The sequence below is a fragment of the Glandiceps talaboti genome, chromosome 22, assembly GCF_964340395.1.
Source record: "Glandiceps talaboti chromosome 22, keGlaTala1.1, whole genome shotgun sequence".
Taxonomy (NCBI): domain Eukaryota; kingdom Metazoa; phylum Hemichordata; class Enteropneusta; family Spengelidae; genus Glandiceps; species Glandiceps talaboti.
The window spans coordinates 10371695-10392907 of NC_135570.1; the positions used below are offsets into that span (position 1 = coordinate 10371695).

At 34.5% G+C, this 21213-nt stretch overlaps 1 protein-coding gene across 2 annotated transcripts in view; it reads left to right on the plus strand.

Moving 5' to 3' along the window:
* Nucleotides 1-1217: 1217 nt before the first annotated feature.
* The window catches only part of LOC144451931 (uncharacterized), a 38891-nt gene continuing 18895 nt past the window's right edge, over nucleotides 1218-21213 (plus strand). For both annotated transcript variants that reach the window (XM_078142843.1, XM_078142844.1), the window contains exons 1-5: nucleotides 1218-1381; nucleotides 2014-2792; nucleotides 19448-19502; nucleotides 20151-20280; nucleotides 21044-21115. In XM_078142843.1, the coding sequence (XP_077998969.1) occupies nucleotides 2181-2792; nucleotides 19448-19502; nucleotides 20151-20280; nucleotides 21044-21115 (869 nt within the window). In that variant the 5' untranslated portion in view covers nucleotides 1218-1381; nucleotides 2014-2180. The remainder of the gene's footprint in view (nucleotides 1382-2013; nucleotides 2793-19447; nucleotides 19503-20150; nucleotides 20281-21043; nucleotides 21116-21213) is intronic.

Genomic DNA, 21213 nt, shown 5'->3' on the forward strand with positions numbered 1-21213 from the left:
TGGATATAGAACAGATTTTTGAACGTAGACGGAGCAAATCATATGCCAACCTTTGAAATTGAACTGATTGCTTTTCTCACTTTTTCATGATGGGACCTTGTTAAAAATGGTGTGTGGTCGGTCGGTTATTTTTTTAAAAGTAAGTCGCTGTATGAGTATATGTTGGTGAGACTCTCGATTCATAGTTATACTTGAACAAACTTTCAACCATGTATTTTAAATTGTTATTACATTTTCAGCAATAAACGATAATTTTTGCTCAAAAACGCGTTCATGAGGTAATACCATCTCAAAATCAGTGACGTTGTGATTTTTTATAATCTTGCCTACATACAGGGTGTCTATTTTATTCAATTCGCCAGAATTAAGAAATATAGGGTCGGGTTATGTCATGTCAGATAGAGACGTACTTATTCTATGGCTGGCCACGTACCGTAAAAGTTTAGTCGAGGGCGCCACCAAGTGATTCTGATGTGCTAAGAGAGTGGTTTGTTTCCTGCACTGGCATTTGGCCCCCGGACGTTATAAATCAGTTTTGTATATCTGTGGCTACACTAAGATGTCCAAAATACCATTGAATAAGAAAAAGGGTACCTTGCTGACACGCCTGAATTTAGCTTTCCTCTGTCCGCTAACAATATTCTATAAAATTTGACAGAAATATGAAGTCCCAGACACGAATAATTAAATCCCACTTAAGGCGTGTAATTTTAAAAGAAGCCAATGAAAGACGTTGTTACATTCTATTCGCCCAATCAACGCTTAGGTAACATATTGTAAGCTGTGAAATTTCTACAAGTTGTGATCTCATATTTATCACAAATTGCCGCTGTAAAATGAAAATTATTCGAAGTTAAAGTAAATTAAGCGGACTTCAATGGGGTAAATTCGGAAGAATATGCACCCTTGACGTTGGTGGCGAGAACGTAATCTTAACCGTGAGAATTGCTCAGTTATTTACAATTTTTGTGTGATTGTTATGTCAATTCTCCTAACGTTGGGGCCCTCAAAGGGTACGTTGGGAGGTGTTGTAGTGAGCGAGCGACTTATTGAATCTTTTGTTGAGTAGACTGTAGAAATTATATATTCATCAACAATTTGAGCTGAATGCGCCCAATTTTACCTGCAGAACTTATCATACTACCTGATGAGATATTCCGAAGTTTTCAGAGATAGAATTTTGCAGCTAAAAAAGGTGCACCTGGGGCCATTTTAGGGTGCTTTTTGTATCCGATGGCAGACCGTTGAACCTCGATAGAAACGTAGCTTTGTTTTGCAATCTGCGCTGACAAGATTTGCTTCTTTACAGTGATACATAGGTAATAATTTTCAGCTGTTTACTAGAGGGAGACCATGGCCGAGCACTCTCTAATATCACACGGTGAGTAGAGATCATTTTTAACCCACTTTTTCAAGAAAAAAATCACCCGGTGCGTGACCTTTGGTTGTTTGAAATGTAACAGGACTGCGCCATGTTGTTCAACGATCTGAATTTGACCTCCAAATACCAGAACCGAACGTTTGGAGAGAGGGAATCGTTGAAAATGGTTATGGTAATATGTAACCTAGTGGTTCCCTGACTATTTTATGATGATAAGTGACTTTAGATCAAATTCTTCGTGTATTTTTAATCACATATGTTTACGTTTATATATCGAAAACGACCCGAAAAGAGTGTAAACAAAGCTGAAGTCTAGAGAAGTGTACTTGGCTGGCTCCGTGATCCGTGGTCTTTGTCCCGACTCGTAAAATCTTCCACAAGTTCTCACCAAAGTTCTTTGAATTGATGCGTTGCATTTATTACCAAGCAGTGACCATGGAGTTGTCGCCACTATTGTGTTGAGATCATTTCTGGATGGGTATGTCATCAAAAATATGATGAGTCAGTGACGAGTTCATTGCGGTGCAGTGAATCACAAAACAAAAGAAACCCTATCAAGTTCATGTTGGACAAAGAAATGTGAAAACTTCTAAGAAAGTCATCAACCTGTGCCATCCGTTTTTCTCACACAGGTTAAACGAGTGAAGACCGACGAGAGAGGAAGAATAGCAGAAATATTTTGGCTTTTTCCATCTTTCCTTGCTGAATACCGACACAATAAGTACTGAATGGAGAGTATATGTCTTGGTGTTAAAACCAAACTGTGAAGTATGGAAACGTGCATATATTCATAGGCATAATGGTGAAAGAGAGAGAAACATGTCTAGCTAATCCAGATTTCACTGAATGGATTTTGCAAGCAATCAAGAAAATAAAAAAGCAGAAACAGAGGCCATCAGAGGAACGCATCTGCAATGTTGTTAGTTCAAGTCATGGTCCAAGTAAAGACATTATTCTTGAACAACTCGAATTGAGTGTTCAAGATGGCAATGTACTAAGAGTTTATAACAAGGGGGTAGCTTCGTATCGCGATCCGGCTCAAGGGGGCACCATGAAGAGTCGGACTGTACTTATCACAAAAAGTACAGAGCTCTTCCGGTTTATCAAAGCTGCTCTGAAGGATTTGCGAGATGCAAAGGGGTCGTCATTTCGTGTTATTGAAAAGTATATAAGAGAACAATGTACTGTACAACTTGCACCTGGTGTAGACTTAAATGCACAACTGAAGCTTGCTCTTAAACGTGCAGTTCAATCCGGTGGCTTGGTGAAACAGGGACGGCATTATAAACTACCACAAAGCAGAGGAAGAGCGAGCAATGGACTTGAAGCAGCTAGTTCTTATTCATCAAGCCCTGTGCATGAAAATGATTCGGCAGATGAAGACTCAGATAGTGAAGGATGGTCCCATAAGGTATGTTCTTTTATATTCAGTGTTATCCAAAACTATGGAAACATAATGTAGACAAGTAGCAGAAATATACTGATAACATTTTTCCCAATATTTTGCATGGAGAAAATGTTTGAAAGTTGTTAAAATTAAAAGTTGTTCTGCAGCAGATTGAAGTAAGGTCATGCAGGTGAGAGATGTATACAGTATGATGCATAGTTTTTCAGAGAATGATTTCTGCATATTTTCAATTTTCATGAATGGTTTGATAGTTGGCTTCTGTTATAATATAAGATGCCTGCAACCCTTTGAAATGGTGAGCCTGGAGTTAGTGTGGTTGTTGGATGTGTGTGTACATGTACATGTCACAGGAATTGCTAGAGCATGCTGTTATAGTACATGTGCTTTCATGAATGAGTGTAATCAATATGTTTGGGTCAAAGGCAAGAGTTGAAAGGGTATTCCCAAATCACAATCCAGTGCATGTATGTATGTGTTAGATGGGAGGGGCTTTCTCAGCGAGAGCTCATTTGTTCCTTAATAGCTGCCAGCCAATATTTTATTGAAACCTATTGAACTGTGCACTCAAGGAGAATTAAGTACATGCTAGTAATTCATTTTCTAAAACAACTTGACAATGGAGACACTAATAATTGCATTTGTAAGGCCTACTCTATTCAGCAAACAATACTGATAATATTGATTGCATCGTGGTAATCAAATCACAGAGTTTGATATGCATATCAGTATTACTTTATTGTAACAAAGATATTTAGATGGAGTCTTTGATCACCATTGTACATAATGTGAGTGGCTGGTTTTTGAATTTTTTGTATTTTTTATTTTTGAATGTATACTGTTTGTAAATATACTTGTGTGTGTTGTGCAAGTTTTGATATATATATGCATACATAATATATATATATATTGTATAGTATATATGATTTGTATTATATATTGTTATATGATAGTTTTCATGAGTTTTCATGTATTTTTGAATACTCAAGAGATGGATTTTGATTGATTGCTCTCAGCTATGCAAAGCTATGTCTGCAAGAAACACCATGTGAGGAGTGTTTAACAAACAACAGACACCAGACACGTTACATTATTAAACATATTAGTGTGTATGTTTTCATGATTATCTGTAGTGATGGTATGATACCTGTATACTTCTGATCTTAAACAATGTTATTGACACCAAACAACAACTGTATATCTTTCTACTGTATCAATCTTATTGTTTTGAGTTGCATAGTGTTGTTTTTCTTTTTTACCACCAAACCTAGTTTTGCTTTGTATACATATGCAGCACAAGTTAGGTATCATATTTCGTGCAATATTTGTTCTTACTCCTGTTCTGCCAGTTGGTCCTTGAAGAGTACAGAATCTACTTTGGATACTTAAATAGCTGTGTAAACAAAGTTTGTTACCACTTCTCCATTTACTATATTTATGGTTATTCTAAGGAATGGTTGTGAATACCACAGTGGATGTATAATTGAGGGTTGTGCAGACACATATATGAGATAGTTTTCTTGTGTTTGTTAACACTGTTGTGAAATGTGAGGTGAGACAGTGACCTTGTATCTGTGCTAAGTGAATTACTGACATGTGAGACAATATCCTTGGGCACCTACTGCTGTTGTATACATCTTGAACAAGCTGGGAGTCAAATTACTGAAGGAAGCCACACAATTGACAGGAAACCACAGATTGGTGGATATACCCCAGTGTTTGTTTGCACACACAATGTCCCTCTCTGACCTTAAAACTTGTTTATAGAGCTTAAACTAATGAAGAGTTCTATAGACATTGTAAGATGTTCCTTTTGTACTATTACCCTTTGCCCTTGACTACAGACAGATAAGCTACTACTTTGACTTTACCTTTCACCCACTCTTTATTTACACCTCAAGCAAGTAACAAATCATTAAAGAGGTTGAAAAGTTGTCTATAATCCCCTTGATTGTCACTTGATCTGAAAGTTATATATGGCAATTTTTTCCTTTGATGTGAACTGTATTTCTAGAGATGCCTTCAAATTTATGAAATATCATGTAATATTTTTTTATGTTGTGACAGAGAATGACATTGTTTTTAACTTTAAGGGCAATTTTTTAAAACAACTCTGTGTATGTTTTGTTTGTCTCCTTTGAGGAACATTTTGTGAATGAATTCCTCAGATTTTAAAACAAAATAACAAAGACATTGTGTATATGAGTATAATTATGTTGTCAATTTAAAAGATTGTATGTATACATCAAGAAATACGATGTGAATATGTTAAAATAAATAGACTCGTGCAAATCATGTTGAACCAACTTTTTGATAAGACACCATGACCTAAGTAAGCATTTGATGATTTGTAAAGGTAATAACTGCTATGGGAATGACTTGTCTTTTCAACATTGTAAGAAATGTGCTCGTATGTGTGTGGTGAGGAAAAGTGTTTAAGAACAGTGGCAGTCCATGCCATGTGAAGATGGAGTCCATTGCTTTGTAGAACAACACAGATGGAGGTACCTTGTCATTTTGATTAATAACTATTAGTGATATTGAAACAAATTTTCACAATTGTGTTGACAGAAAGTGGCCAATAACTGTATCATATTATTAATGGTGGCTTCACAAGTTTGATGCACTTAAAGTGTTGGTTATTTTCCCACCCAGTAGAATGTACTGAAAGCTGACTTCAGCAACCATATTTTACACTTGAGTTGAAGCAGTTAATAAAACAAGAAATGTAAAAGTACTCCTGTACTGTACAAACAGTGAGAGTAGGTAAATGGGTTGTACAGGCGATAGTTTACCTGATAATGGTAAGTGTATGAAAACAACAGAAGGCAAGATGGAAGAAGATACAGTAATCTTGTGTTGATCTCCACATAAGTCATGTACAACACTGTCTTCAAGAAACAACCCAAGATTGGGAAAGAAGCCAGCATCTTGTGTTTTGTTATGTAAATGAGAACGATCTTTGAAAAGAATTTCAAGGACGAAAGCCAGATTGTTTGTCAAGGGGTACAGTGACTCTGTTTTTTACTCATGCTGTTATGGAATATACTAGTCACATGTAGTCGTGACGACAGTCTCTGAAAAATCTGGGTTCCTTCTTGGATGATTTTCAGGATTGTTTTGAGTTTAATTTTGAGTACATGGTTTGTGTTTCCTTATTGGTATACATGTAGATAAATAGAAGCCTCATCAAGAGAGTCGCAATTATATCAGTGACAAACAGTTATGTGCTAGGTGAATTGTAGTCATTAGAGTAATTAATTTACACTTCTTAATTTTGGCTTGTACATTTGTTTATTGGATTTTAATGAGAATTCATTCCATCATCATTTTGTGATCAGACACATTGTGTATGCGAATAGCTTGCAGAATGATTAATACTTGAAATTTGGCAATTTGGGATCCATTTCGAAATGCCCTGTTGAAGAAAATCACATGCAGGACGTCATCAGTGAAAATGGTGAGATTGATTTGGTGTACAGTACACGTTACACAAGGTCAAGTAAATTTATTACACAAAGCTAAGCATGCAATTAAAAAAGAAGCCCGTATTGATCAATAAAAGAGTTCATTTTGTAGCAATATTGTGAAAAATGAACGACACTGATTGAGGTCATAGACTCTGAATAGGGCACCAAGTGTACAGATTTGTGTGTTTGTTGAAGTGCCTATCATTCATTTCTCTATGGGGTTGTATAAATGGGATGATTTTATTATCGCAATAAGGAAAAACAAATTCATCTTCCCATTCAGCTATGTCAATACCGACCAAAAGATTACCAGGGGAGGGTTTTTTATAATATAGTCCAGTCCTGAAATAATTGAGCCACTGAAAGTTAATTTCCCCAGATGCATGGATTTCCTTACAGTGGGCAATTGCAATTCATGACATACAAGATTTGTTAGGCATTGAGCTGTGATTGCTGAGTTTCATGTGAATGAACAGAACACCCAGACACACAAAACAGTTAACAGTATGCTTGACCTAGGATGACCCAGGAGAGTAAACCCTAGATTAGATGTGTTGTCAGTCAGATAAACAAAGACTCCATTACAGTAATGAACAAAGTATATATATATACAAATAAGATACACCAAGCCATCTCACTGTGTGGGTGAAATGGATTATAATTGATTTCAGGTAATAGTATTTTGCAAATGGCGTATTCATTACAAAATTGATGACATTCCCAGAATGATAGATTCTAATAGATTTGAAGAATGAAAACAGGATCACATAATGGTCGTACTAAGATGTAATGCATCACTCAAATTTCATTCTCAATTTATGGTTTGGTGTCCAATAATCTTTGTGATTTCTACACATACAATGAAAGGGGTCATTCGATATCGACTGTATTTTGATATTTATTTCAAGCTACTTTGCAACCTCAAGCCACAAGGGTGGGAAAACGTCTACAAATAATTGGAGGGTAAAATATTTAGACTTTTATTCAATGTGCTAGTCAGTTACCGTATACCCAGTATTATAAATGGCCAGCATGAATGTATTTTGATAGGTTGAATGGAACAACAAATTTACAGTGTGTTTTTTTAAGCATAACTGAAGCACATCTGGAAAGGTTACAATGGCATAATGACAGGAGTGTCGCATGTATGTCTGTTTAGAACGCTAGTCACGTCTCAATGAGACAAATACTTGTCCATGAGGCATGTACATAATCCAGTGAACAGAATTGTCTCTGCTAAGAAACTCAAGAGTTCCCTTTCACAAGAATCTTGGCAAATACCTCAGTGAAACTAGCAACAATTGATAATTTCAAAAGACTACTAGTCTAGTCTCGGGGCTTGCCAACTGTACTATGTTTGAGTCACCGTCATTTTGTTATGTCAAATTATTTTAGCACATTTTAACTCAGATGCACTGAAATATTATAAATTGTGTGAGTCACTATGTAGAAAGCAATCTAACTGATTCGGTATCTTGATTCATATTTCATTCTTGACTGAGTACTTAATACAAAAGAGTACAGATGCCCTGAATGAAGTGTTATATTTAATATAGACATGTATGCGTAGGTAGTTGTTGTGGACATATTTCAAACCATGTATTGCAAGCCATATCATCTCATTTCTACTAATTGCGTACAAACGCTGACTCCCACCCACTTGATATCAGAATAATGTTGAGTAAATAAATAGTTTGTGCCAGTGGATTTTATATTAATTTCTGTGTTCCTTGCCTCCCCCTTCTCAGCACCAATGTGAGTGAAAAGGGTTAATTAATATCAAATTGGTAATATTTTGTTGTTGTTGCATGACTGCCCACCTACTCCCCCCTAGTGTTTTAGACCCCTGGGAGGATACATCACATACTTTGCTCCATTAGTTGAAGGTGGTGATACATGCTATCACTTACGTTTGTAAACCCACACTCTTTACTCACATGCAATGCAAATATCAACCTTTAATACTGATATATATGAAGCATTTCACTCTTCACCTACTTGGTGCATGTATTATGTATGTTTGCTGTCACTCCTAGTAGTAAACAGTAAATGTACATTCATCCCTAGCAATTTTGAATGTCACTAGCAATTTTAAATGATGTCACTAGCAATTTTGAAGAAAAGAATTTGCCATAATTTTCATGTGTGTCCGTTGTAAGAAAGGAAAGATGGAAAAATATGAAATGTGAAATTATATTCCTCAAAATGTCTAGACTGCAAAGTAAAATGGTGGACATTAAAATCATATACCAAAAAATGAAAATATCACTGAAATCGTAATTCAAAATTCATTATTTTTTTTATTTGAAAGTCATAAAACGGGGACATTTCAAGTCATTTTCATTAGCCATTTCTGACAAGCCAAATGTGTTGAAATTATAAATTGATGGTACATGTATTTTGATATTGTGAGTGTGAAGTCATATTCTTTATTCATTGTTTCTGTTCTGACAAGCCCAAATTGTACTGTGTTGAAATTATAAATAAATGATTTACCTTGTTGAAATTATAATATTAATTGATATTTTAATATTGTGAATATTTAACTTTATATCTAGAATGCAATTCTCACAGTGAAAACAAAACTATGAACACACGGTAATCCAGGCCATGTTGTTATGCACTTCAACCCCTTGAGAGTGAAATTTTTAATTGCGTTTACTTCTTTCACTGGCATCATTATATTCTGACAATGATAATACTATCCTTTTACTCTAGCATAGTTAAAACTGTGATAAAAGATGAACACGAGATAATGAAGGCCATATCCAATGATGTATTGGAAACAATTCGGATTTATTATTACATTGTGTTCATCACACAAGAAAGATAAAAACAATATAAATTGCAATGAAAGGGGAGGACGTGTTATTAAATTTTATGTTTTGCACCCCAAGTGAGATATAAATGTCAAAGCTGTTTCCCTAATTGGTATTCCTGGTTGCTGTTAGCTTAGTGGGGATTATCAACAGCCATACAGCCTTCTATGGATAACAGATAGACAGCCAGTCTTCAGGGTATCATTATTGCAGCGGAAACCCATTAAATGTCACCTTTTTTGACTTGTAAGAAGTGAAACCTAGTTAAATGTCTCCTTATAGCCTTGACAGCTAACAGAATGTAATAGATATTTCTCAAAGAAAATAATCATGGGGAGATAGTCAGGCTAGCATCCACAGAGGATTAATGGAATATCACTAAGACTTCAGGACAAGTCATGTACTGGTAAAATGTGATTTATCCTCATCAAAAACGTGACCAATTTCATAATCATTTTATTTTCTTTCTTATATTTGACAGCTCTAGTCTATTGATAAAAGTTAACTACATATTCAATGTCTGAGGGCAAGGAAGGTTATTCAGTATGGCTTCAGTAGAAATATTATGTTTTACTTTCACCTAGTCAGGTCATAAAAGTGGTTTATACAGTACGGATGGTGTTCATTAGAGTGTCTCAGACTAGCAATTGCATACAAATTCCAATCTGGCCAGAGGGAAATAAAATCTTGTTTAACACATCCTTTAAATGCACCACTTAAATGTCACAGTGCATACTGCCTGTCCTTTACAACACAGTAAGTAAAATGTCAATGCTACTAGGATTGAACACACACACATTCTCAAATACTGTGCGAATGTATAATTTAAGAAGGTCCATCAGTGATTACTATCTCTGAGAAGACTGTAAAACAATATTATCTGAATACAGTCATGGATGAATTATGATCTTCTAGGTGGATATAAAATAGCACTCAGGATGTCTAGCTGACTGTATTCATGGTGTAATATGTCGTTTATCCATAAAAACCCTTCAATGTCCCCAGGGCTATACCTATGATGTCTGATTTGTAATGTTACTTTCACACTCAGAAGCAAAACAGGCACAAAGCAGTCATTAAAAGAAGCAGTATGTTGAATAGCTCCAGGCACCTGATCATTTCAGGTATCACAAGGCCTGATCTCCTGGCCAATTCTATTTTTTGTGCGTGTGTGTGTCAATTTGGGTTGAATATAAGGAACGGGAAATGCTAAAGATATTAACAGATTGTAATAATACACTGATTCTTGTTTGTATTTGATACTGTTAGTGTCACATTTAATATGCACTATTTATTGTGTGATCATATATAGCAATCTTTATTGTGATTGACTGACTAACTAACTGAGCGAGTAAAGTGTATTTTACTTCAGGCAAACGTAAATAAATATGGAAAATATAATTGATATATTGATTTCATAGTAAGTATTAAGTTTACATCTTAATTTTATTTCTGTCAAAATTATGGGATCTTTAACTAAAATAATTACATTTACAGAGGGTATGTGCCCAAGATAATTTTCCTCTAATAATTTACATTCTCCATACTGGAGCAAAGCATTATTTTAATTAATCACTTTACCTAAGTATTTTAACTGTACCGAGACACTTGGGAGCCTTAGTAATGATCTTGAAGACAAATTAGTATATCAAACTGAGATTCTAGTGATTGATTATCAGGTGTAAAGTATTATATTACATACTTTTATTTTAAATTCTGAAATAAATTTATTTCAATGAAGGTGATTAATTATCAGGTGAACATATAAATTATTGTTTTTATGTACTTTGAAAATATGTATTTGAAGGTGTAAATTTATGTTTCTTTGAATGCCTGGTACAGTTTTTATCAGCAAGGTAAATCAGCATCGAGTTACGTAAGTCAATATATGCAAGGTGGAGAATACATAAGTAAATATTTTACAATAATGAATTTACATTGTGTATGTCAAAAATAACTTTATTTCGTTATCTATTTACAAAAGTGACTTCATTCTAGTGTCAAATATTTGCTAAGTTGATATCAATTACATCATACTATCACAGTGTAGTGTCTAGAGTTTTCCTATATGTTGATGATATATCAAGATGAATTGGTCTTTGTAATGATGTATCAAATGTTGTCCAGCCACAAACATTGTTATCTGCCTGTGCATTGGCAGTAGGTAAACCATCTATTTGATATCATTTCCAGCAGCTTAGAGCACTGTTAAGCATCTCAAAATAGCTGTTAAAACGATATTATGAAACACAATCATCATAGATTTGAGATTTATTGGCTAAGCAGCAGCCACCAATGTGACATGTCAGTGTTTTCATAAATCATGATATATAAATCAGAATAGCTTGCTCTATCTCTCATTTTCACAGATAAATTACTGTTTGATTAAAGAGTAAACAGAGAATTGGTTATGAAGTTATGCATATCATTTAAATTGTATAATTAATATTGGTCTTGAGCTTTTTGTCAAATGAATTACAAAAAATTAAATGATTTCCACATATATGAAAAAATTCAACATCACTATTGTTTCAAATTGTACTAGAATTTTGAAAAAAATTTCCAAGAAATGAATAGACAAAAAATAAGTGATTTCCACATTATATGAAACATATCAATAATATTAACGTTTCAAATTTTAGTTGGAATATGTTTTTCAAATTTCCATGAAATGGATATATAAAATTCAAAAATTATAACCATTTCAATATATATGATTTTCAACATCAACGATTTCATCGTTTCAAATAGTACTAGAATTTTGTTTTTCTAATTTCCACGAAATAATAAATGATGACAAAAGTAAAAACCAAATTCAATATATGAAATATTTCAACATCAATTCCATCATTTCAAATTGTATTCGAAATTCTAATTTGGATAGATAAATAAGGTCAAAAAATAAAATTGTACTAGAATTTTGTTTTTCTAATTTCCTTGAAATGAATAAATAAATGAAGAAAAAAAAACATTCGATATATGGGAAATATTTTAATATCCAGAGTGATGTTTCAAATTGTACTGGAATTTTTTAAAATGTGACTGTCTATCACATTACTGTTATTCCATTTTTTAACTCTTTTTTTTTGAAAATGTATAAAGAGAAAGGAGCCAGCTGTAAAAACTGGGGCTTTTGATTGATGGTCATTCCACTTCAGAGGGTACCAGTAAACAACAGAGTAATTATTTGACATCACTACAATACCAGTAAAATTACATCACGCTTTGTGTGGTAGAGGTTTACGGATGAATTCTTGATGCAGAGCCAAGCAAATAGCTATCATCTGACATGTATCGTGTCTGTCTGCTTTACAACATCACAGCACAACTGGAGGAGATAGTCCCCAGTAAACATGTCAGATATTGAAAGAATTTTGTGTGTCAGCTTGAAAACAAGTGTGATGAAATGTATACGGAATACTTGGGTCATATGAAATAGAAAAAGTCTATGTTGGAATGGTTGTGTAGTATATGTCACTGGTATTAATAGATGCATGTATGTCAGATATTATGTTGCGTATAACGAGGGCCATCCCTTTTACTTTTGTAATTGCAACTAGTAGAGAGCATTTCTGGCGTCAACATGTAATAGATAGGGAGAAGATGAATTGGCCTCATGTCGTTCAATATTTTCAAATGTATCAGCTATTAACACAGATCCATTGCCTCCTGAGTTGTTATTACTGTAATGTGTTTACAAGAAGGTAATCCAAACTCAGTCAGTATTAAAGGTAATAAGGATGTGGAGATTACTACCATTTAACTCTCTTCACGACATTTTATGAAATAAAAGTGTGCTCGGAGCGGCACAGCAGTCTAATCTATCATTTTAACAAAACACCTGTGAGCTTTTGCAACAATCGGCATCATTGAAACGTCCCTGAATCTGTGGTTGCCGTGGCAACCAAGAAATTTTTCCAGAGGCCTTTGCCATTTGCTGTTCAAGGATATATAAAATTTCCGTGAACACTTATCGTGTTGAGGCTGAATACTTCATTCGGAATAAGGAGAATCTGTTCATGAAAACATTATGACATTTAAAATCAACACACACACCGATATTTTTTTCTCTGTTAAGGATGTATTTCACACTTTAATAGCGTAGGAGATGTTAGCATTATTTTCATTTCTGTCGTCCCACGAGGACATATCAGATTTCAATGACATTTAAACAAGCAGTGTGTTAGTTTGGATGATTGACTAGCAACCAGTGCAGTTTGCAAGTATCAAACCGCCTACAGCGATTTCTGTGATTGCCCACATTTAAATCACACACATAGAACACTGGAATCATAGCATTGAAGAGACAAACCTTTAACCTTTGCAATCTGAACCCCGGAGTAGCATTTGAATTATTTATATTCTCATCAGTGAAATTTTTCCACATATCTGGGAGATAGATTCTGGGGATGTTTATTTGAGAACAGTAATAGTAGATGAGCTGCAAAGTGAATCAAAGGTCCCTTTTAACATATCTGGGGATCTGATTAGATTGCCGACTCGATAACTCCTCTTTCAATTACTGATAGAAAAATATCTAATAGGAAAATGATTCATCCAATGATACCATATTTCGTATAGATCACCTGGGATCGCAGGTTGACATTTCGATGGTAATTGTAATTCTCTTTTTGGAAGAAAATAGTAAGTGGAATTGCAAATTCGCCATTAGAAGTTCAATATTGTAATTACATTGGTTATATTGAGGGCAAAAGCCAGATTGAAATCGGGTTTGGTGAGTCTTACTATAATGTAAGCGGTAATGACATCTCTCATTACTGCTGTTCAAATAAAAAGCAATAAAATGAACAAACTTAATGTTTTTTTTTTACATTTTGTGCCGTCCATATCTCTCCATCATTCAGAAGAGACGGTTTGTGCCGACAAATTCCCCTGACTCATTCTTCAATTCCTCAAATATGCTGTGAAATTCACATCAAATTTATTTTAACAACTTTTTATGGCATCCTCCTGTAGTAATAAAATTCCAGGGAAATTATATTTAGCTTTATGATTATATTTATGTAGAAGATTTTGATGTATTTTGTAATAAAATGAAGATGAGATACAAATAAAACGACCTACCGCTGTTTTTAGTTTTAAAAATGACATTTTATTTGAAATGAAATGTATTATATATACCCACACTAAGGAGCATAGAGTACATGTATGAAATAAATTGCTCTCCAGTAATACCCAAGAGAGTTCTTTCCTGCACTAGAAGCATTGTCCATCAATAAAATAAATGTCCATGTTCATTAGTTAGTTGATTAATTACAATAACATGGATTCTTGTATTATTCTGAGTACAGAGTAGAATGAATGTCCTAGCTATGATTATATAAATCAAACCAGTCAACTATATCATGTGTCTTCTGCTCAGGTAATATATTTTCATTTATTTCATTTTTTTTTTGCTCTTAAGACTTTATTCATAACTTGACATAATGTCACTGTTCAGTGAAGATATAATATAGCGATGGCATGCAATTTTGCTGAATATTTTATCAAGGAGATTTTACCCCTAGAGAATATAGACTTTTCATAGTAATTAGTTGTTTACTTTGGAAGTTATTTTTTAGAGGCTTTGAGGGAATTGTCATCAGGAAGTCAATGGTGATTAAAAAAGCCAAATATTTGATGGCTTATTTATGGGGAATCTACTACATGTATAATAGATTTCAATGAAACTGTGTTAACAGCATCCCTATGTGCCTGCTGAGTAGGAGCAATCATGTGCTAATTACCCAAACAGTGTAGCCAATTAGCAGTCTATTTCACACTTAGAGCACACAGGGGTTGATGGAAGCTGTCCAACTCTATGCTCCTGGGTATTCACTGGATTAACAAATCAGTTTTGTGGTTGTGTTGTAATGAAAAGGGGAAGCATATAGCGTATGTTATGATAACATTCACCTTAGCCACAGTTAAATATTACCAGCAGAAATTCAATAGAGGAAATGCCAGTGAAATGTATCTAAATATAATAATGTATCTGAGATTTGTCATCTGTCATCCCAAGTTGACTGGATGACCTGTGAACACAAGAGAACAGCTGTCACTAGGAGTGAATACAGAATGTATGGATCGGAGTTAATTCCTATGAAGTTAGGGAGGATGATGAAGTATTACTATCATGACGTTATAGTGTTTCCAAGGAGGCTATTTGCCTCAGCCTATTACCTGTGTTTGTGTTGATGTCATTGGATCATTGTCTGTATCAACAGTACACGCCAATAACTCACAGCTTCCTTATCTGTGATTATGATATGTTCAACTGAAAGGGGCCAATGAAAGGAGATTTTTTTTATTAAAGGTTGGAAATGTGTATATTGACTTGTGTGAAATGAATGCCTGGATGTTGAATCACTGTACCATCAGTAGAGGTGATTTACCTAAAATTAAATGATTCATCATCACTCAGGCTTGTTTGTCTAGCTAAAGCCCTTAAATTGGGTGAAGTTATTGACAAGTGTTTTCCCTAATTGCCAGAGCTATACTGGTTATCTTCATCACACTGCTTTGTTGACAGTCTCAATATAAAAAGGGGGAACTCTTTAATTGAATTTAGATAACACTAATGCTGTAGTTGTGCTGTTACTGAGTTGCCAGGGAAGTGGTATTTAATTGAGTGACAATATGGAAGGTGTGGTTGTTGTAATGGTTTTATTGATACAATGAGTGACCTTTCTAGATACTTAATTGTAAAATGATGCAGTACTTACATTATGATCTGACTCTGGCAAATTCCAAATCACTGTACAAAAATGTAGATACATTACTGAGTAATTGAAAACACAGGAGGTGAAAGTGGCACATAGAAATTCCAATATTGTGATGAAAGACATTTTTATTTACTGGTTGCACTGGAAACGTGTGAAGGAAAAAACTTGGGGGAAATTTAAATCATGTCCAAAAAATTCAAATTTTCTACCGTTGTCATGGAAAAGGTTAGACAAAATATGACACCTCAAATTCTAAACCGTGGTATTTATTTTAATGTAGCGTTTTTTACAAAGAAAAATGGATGATTTATATTTAGTAATTTACTTGTACAATTTTTAACGAGTGACATATATGATATAGCCTCAAAAATAGACCAAACATATTTTAAAATCTAAAAATAAAGTAATTTGATGTCGCATAAGTGTAGAAATAAAACTGGAAATGTGACATTTATTGTGAGTGTAGTGTTATTTTTAGTATTCAATAATATATGAGTGCATCAGTCATACTATGTACATGTATGTCATTTGGTATTAACACATTTGGATAATGGTGAAATGTCATCTCTGCTAGCAGCATGAAGTGGCTTTACCATTACTGATGTAAAAGGTGTGTTTATCACCTCTTTAGTCACACCAGACTCCGCTACTCTGTAGTCTTTTAATATCAAGTGTCATTTCACCTCAGTCTCTGTTTGTCTGTATGCTGTATGTTTAGCCACTAAAATTGTTAGTTTGTTAGTCTGTGTGTGTAAAGTATCAGGGACCTTTCAAATAAATCATGTCATTTGATGAGACAAGGCAATGGAAGGATCAGCATGTATTTACATTTGATATGTTCTGTAATCAGATTTATTAATCGAATTTATTTTATATTTTGATTTTAAGAAAAATGCACCGTGAAACTTTTAAAAGCATGTGTGATTATGCATGATTTTTCAATTTCGAAATATTTACTTAGATATGTATTCATGACGAGTTGTAATACTATAAATGTAACTATTATTTGTATCTCATTTATACATTTATATTGTGTTTGAAATTAGTCTGGATACCAACATGGTTTCTAACTAAACCATAACTTTGACTAGACTGAGTGGAGGTGTAAATGGTAACGATACTGTATAGGAACTAGACTGTGAGTGGAGGTGTAAATGGTATTGATACTGTATAGGAACTAGACTGTGAGTGGAGGTGTAAATGGTAACGATACTGTATAGGAACTAGACTGTGAGTGGAGGTGTAAATGGTATTGATACTGTATAGGAACTAGACTGAGTGGAGGTGTAAATGGATAATGATACTGTATAGGAACTAGACTGTGAGTGGAGGTGTAAATGGTATTGATACTGTATAGGAACTAGACTGAGTGGAGGTGTAAATGGTATTGATACTGTATAGGAACTAGACTGAGTGGAGGTGTAAATGGTATTGATACTGTATAGGAACTAGACTGAGTGGAGGTGTAAATGGATAATGATACTGTATAGGAACTAGACTGTGAGTGGAGGTGTAAATGGTATTGATACTGTATAGGAACTAGACTGAGTGGAGGTGTAAATGGTATTGATACTGTATAGGAACTAGACTGTGAGTGGAGGTGTAAATGGTAACGATACTGTATAGGAAGTGGGTAGTGTGAGTGGAGGTGTAAATGGTAATGATACTGTATAGGAACTAGACTGTGAGTGGAGGTGTAAATGGTAACGATACTGTATAGGAACTAGGTAGTGTGAGTGGAGGTGTAAATGGTAATGATACTGTATAGGAACTAGACTGTGAGTGGAGGTGTAAATGGTAATGATACTGTATAGGAACTAGACTGTGAGTGGAGGTGTAAATGGTAATGATACTGTATAGGAACTAGACTGTGAGTGGAGGTGTAAATGGTAATGATACTGTATAGGAACTAGACTGTGAGTGGAGGTGTAAGTGGTAATGATACTGTATAGGAACTAGACTGTGAGTGGAGGTGTAAATCGTAACGATACTGTATAGGGACTAGACTAGTTTGATATAAGAATCAATTGTTAACCGTGATTTTCTTGATATTACATCTGTACTTTATATTATCTATCTGGAGATGATATGATAGTATGTAGTATCAAATATTTTTCATGGTACTTGTAAATATAAGATTTAAACATTGACGGTTCCACTCTTTGAATTCATGATTTTGTACCGACTGTTTATTTTGAGTCAGTACCCTAATGTATCAAACATGCATGCTATTTACCTAGCTACAGTGTGTATGTGGATAAGCCAAGATTAATGTTGACTGTGTTTGAAAGTTTGAAGAGGGTATATACATTGTTGATACATTATAGACTGTGTGAAGTCTTGGACAATTCAATTACAATGAACTCCACTGATATTTGGAAAGTAATTGCCTCAACTACACTAAAACGTTGGCTTGTTTTAATAACTGCTGAATGGTCCAATCAATTTCTTGCTATTATTAAGGCATTGTACTCAATATAACACACAGGTTTCTTTCTTTCATGCAGACACTTGTCACACTATAATTACATAGAAAGAGTGGATTAAAGAAAGTGTTGTATATTGAAATTGTCAAAACATGGATGTATGTCCAGACACAGTCAAATCTGTATTTTAAATGGGGATTGTTGTATGCTGCCCTTCACATCATTTCTGTCTGTCTGTCTGTCTGTCTGTCTGTCTGGCTCCTTCCCTCTCTCTCCCTCCCGTTTTCCTCTCTCTCTCTCTCCGTCTTGTGTGTCAAGGTATGCATGCTTATAGAAGAGTACATACATAATCATGTACACATTTTTATTTTGATAGTTTGAAAATGAGTTACAACACATGTCTGGTGAATTTGAATACCTATGTCTTAGGAAATTATTGTGTGATTTTATGTCAAACGTTTTATTTTCAAGATCCACAGAAAAGTTGTCCAATTGAATTACTTTGTTTTATGCATTTATCATGGACATGGGATATTTGTGAATGTAGGGCATGTGTAATTCAAGTAACATCTGGTGTTCTCTGTCTATTTCTATCTATTTGTGTGTCTGTTTTTTCTATCATATTGGTACTTCACGGGAAGTATGAATAGAAAATATGAGTATTCTCATTAAAGTGATCGTAGCACAGACTGATAAAGACATCTCCTTTCCTAGTAATCTCTTGTGAAATAGAGCAATTGAAGGCGTGTAGTATGATGGATGGGTGGTTGTGACAGCGTGATGAGACCACTACAAAGAACTTACTTCAATCTGTATGTATTTTATTAAAGTCGATGAGAAAATGTTCTGTACAGTATCACTTCACACCCAAATTTGTCATTTATTGATTTGCTTCAATCAATATAGAAATACCCTTGTGATGTAATACGTGTATTTATGTCTCCCTGTGATGTTTTTTTTTGTACATGTAATAATTTGACATGTGGCTCGCCATGATGAAATACCTAAGCCAGAGTAATGACTTATGATGTCAAAAAAACATCAAAATGCATGATCTGAGCAAACAATTATCTGAGCTTCAATTGAGCCCAGGAGACTTTCTACTGATAATATGTCATCTGTGGATGAAAGTTGATTGATGTACCAGTGCTTTCTGTTGCTCTTTTTTATCCAGTCAGATGAACCCATTATCACTATTTACTGTATCTTCTTTGTTTGTAGGATTTGCAATTCTATGGTTCAAGTGGCCGTAGCTTTAATGTGCAATCATCAAAAGGTAAGAACACATGTAAGATTCAATGGGAGACCATGAAATCAAAACTGAAATCTTTTTTTTTTTAATGGATACTTTTAATGTTTGTTTGTGTTTCACGATTACAATTTATGCCCATTACACACAGAATGAGAGTCTGAAAAATCTCTTTCACTGACAAAGCTTTGCTAGTTTTGTAGATGCTGAGGTCACTGCGTCTGACAGTTTTTTGCTTTTGGTCATTTTGTGCTATAGAACGTTCTCTTTGTCGTAGCACTGAAATCTCTCCAGGAACTGAATTGGTTGTCTTCCCACCCCTATGTACACGTACTTGCCTTGTTATCCGTCTATGTATGATTCTTGTATGAACATACATAAATTTTTGAATATGAATTACCTCGTGTTTGGTTTGTATGGAGCACCCATTTCACTGATAACTGCCGTTTTACAGATTTTCAAAAAGCTTAGTTTCTGAGCAAGGAATGATATTGGAACAAGGCTGTTGTATGATTTTGAATCTTCCCCTTGTCGAAATGAAAACTTAACTTCCATGGTAACCCACAACCACATGGTTAGACATTTCATTTAGCATGTCCTTCACACGTCAGGATCTTTGGTGTCAGTATAGATCCTCCACAACTGTATGCACGTCATATGTGTTCTTGCAAACAGGTTCTAAAATAAAGAAGGCAGGTAGACGGCATGTGCTTAAAGCAGCCGCTAATGTCAAGAAGAGATACCAAAGTAAACTTGGAAAGAACAGTAAACTCAAAATCAAGGCAATACAAGATGACAATGCCAAGTAAGTCTGTCAAGCCTTTTTACATCAATGAGAGACCAACAAAGCATAGACCCCTCCACACCTAGGTGGAGGGTCTATGAACAAACTTGTTGAGTTTGTCAAATAAACAAAGATCAGGCCAAGTACAGAGAATGCACACTGATACATAAGGAGGCCATAACTTGAAGAATTGTACATGAGCTCAATATAAAGGTCAATATCTTGGTTCTCAATGTGATTGAATTAAATTTTTTTATTGAACGTTTCAGACCTACACAAAGAACTTTCATCAGAATTGTAAAAGCAAATACATGAGAGTAGAACCAAGATGTTATGTATATTGAAGCTTTGCCGATTCAAGTAATGTTTTGATTTTTAGTATTTTGACAAATTTCCCAAACTTGCTGCCAGAATGATAAATTTCACGTCACTGCATATATTCTTGTTTAGTGTTCACCCTCAAATTTTTGTCACAAGAAGGTGTACTGTTAATAATTATCTTTATAACGTACTGAAGATCTGATCGGGAATGATCCCTCATGAATGTTGAAACTGTATCAGTGTATATTAACCCAACATATCTGATGACGGTATTTTGCCACCATTTGACTTAGCCTTGAAGGATAAAAACGGAAATTATAATGAATTGATAACACAAGCATGACAGAGATCAGGATAATCGTACAGTCTGTAGTTGTGTAAATCTTCCCAGCAACAGTGTGTTTGTAATCTGTATTGAATTCTCTATATTATAGTTAACTTGTATTTCATCATTGGTTGTCAGGTCTTTTACGTGTCCGTACCCAGGCTGCGACGGTTCAGGCAATCTTAATGACAAATTCAAATCTCACAAGATGTAAGTATGTTTTATTGTGATAAACTCCTCCGTTCCTCATATCTATAGTAAGAAATGGGTTTGTAAGAAAGATGAAGATCAGCAAAATGATCAAGCTT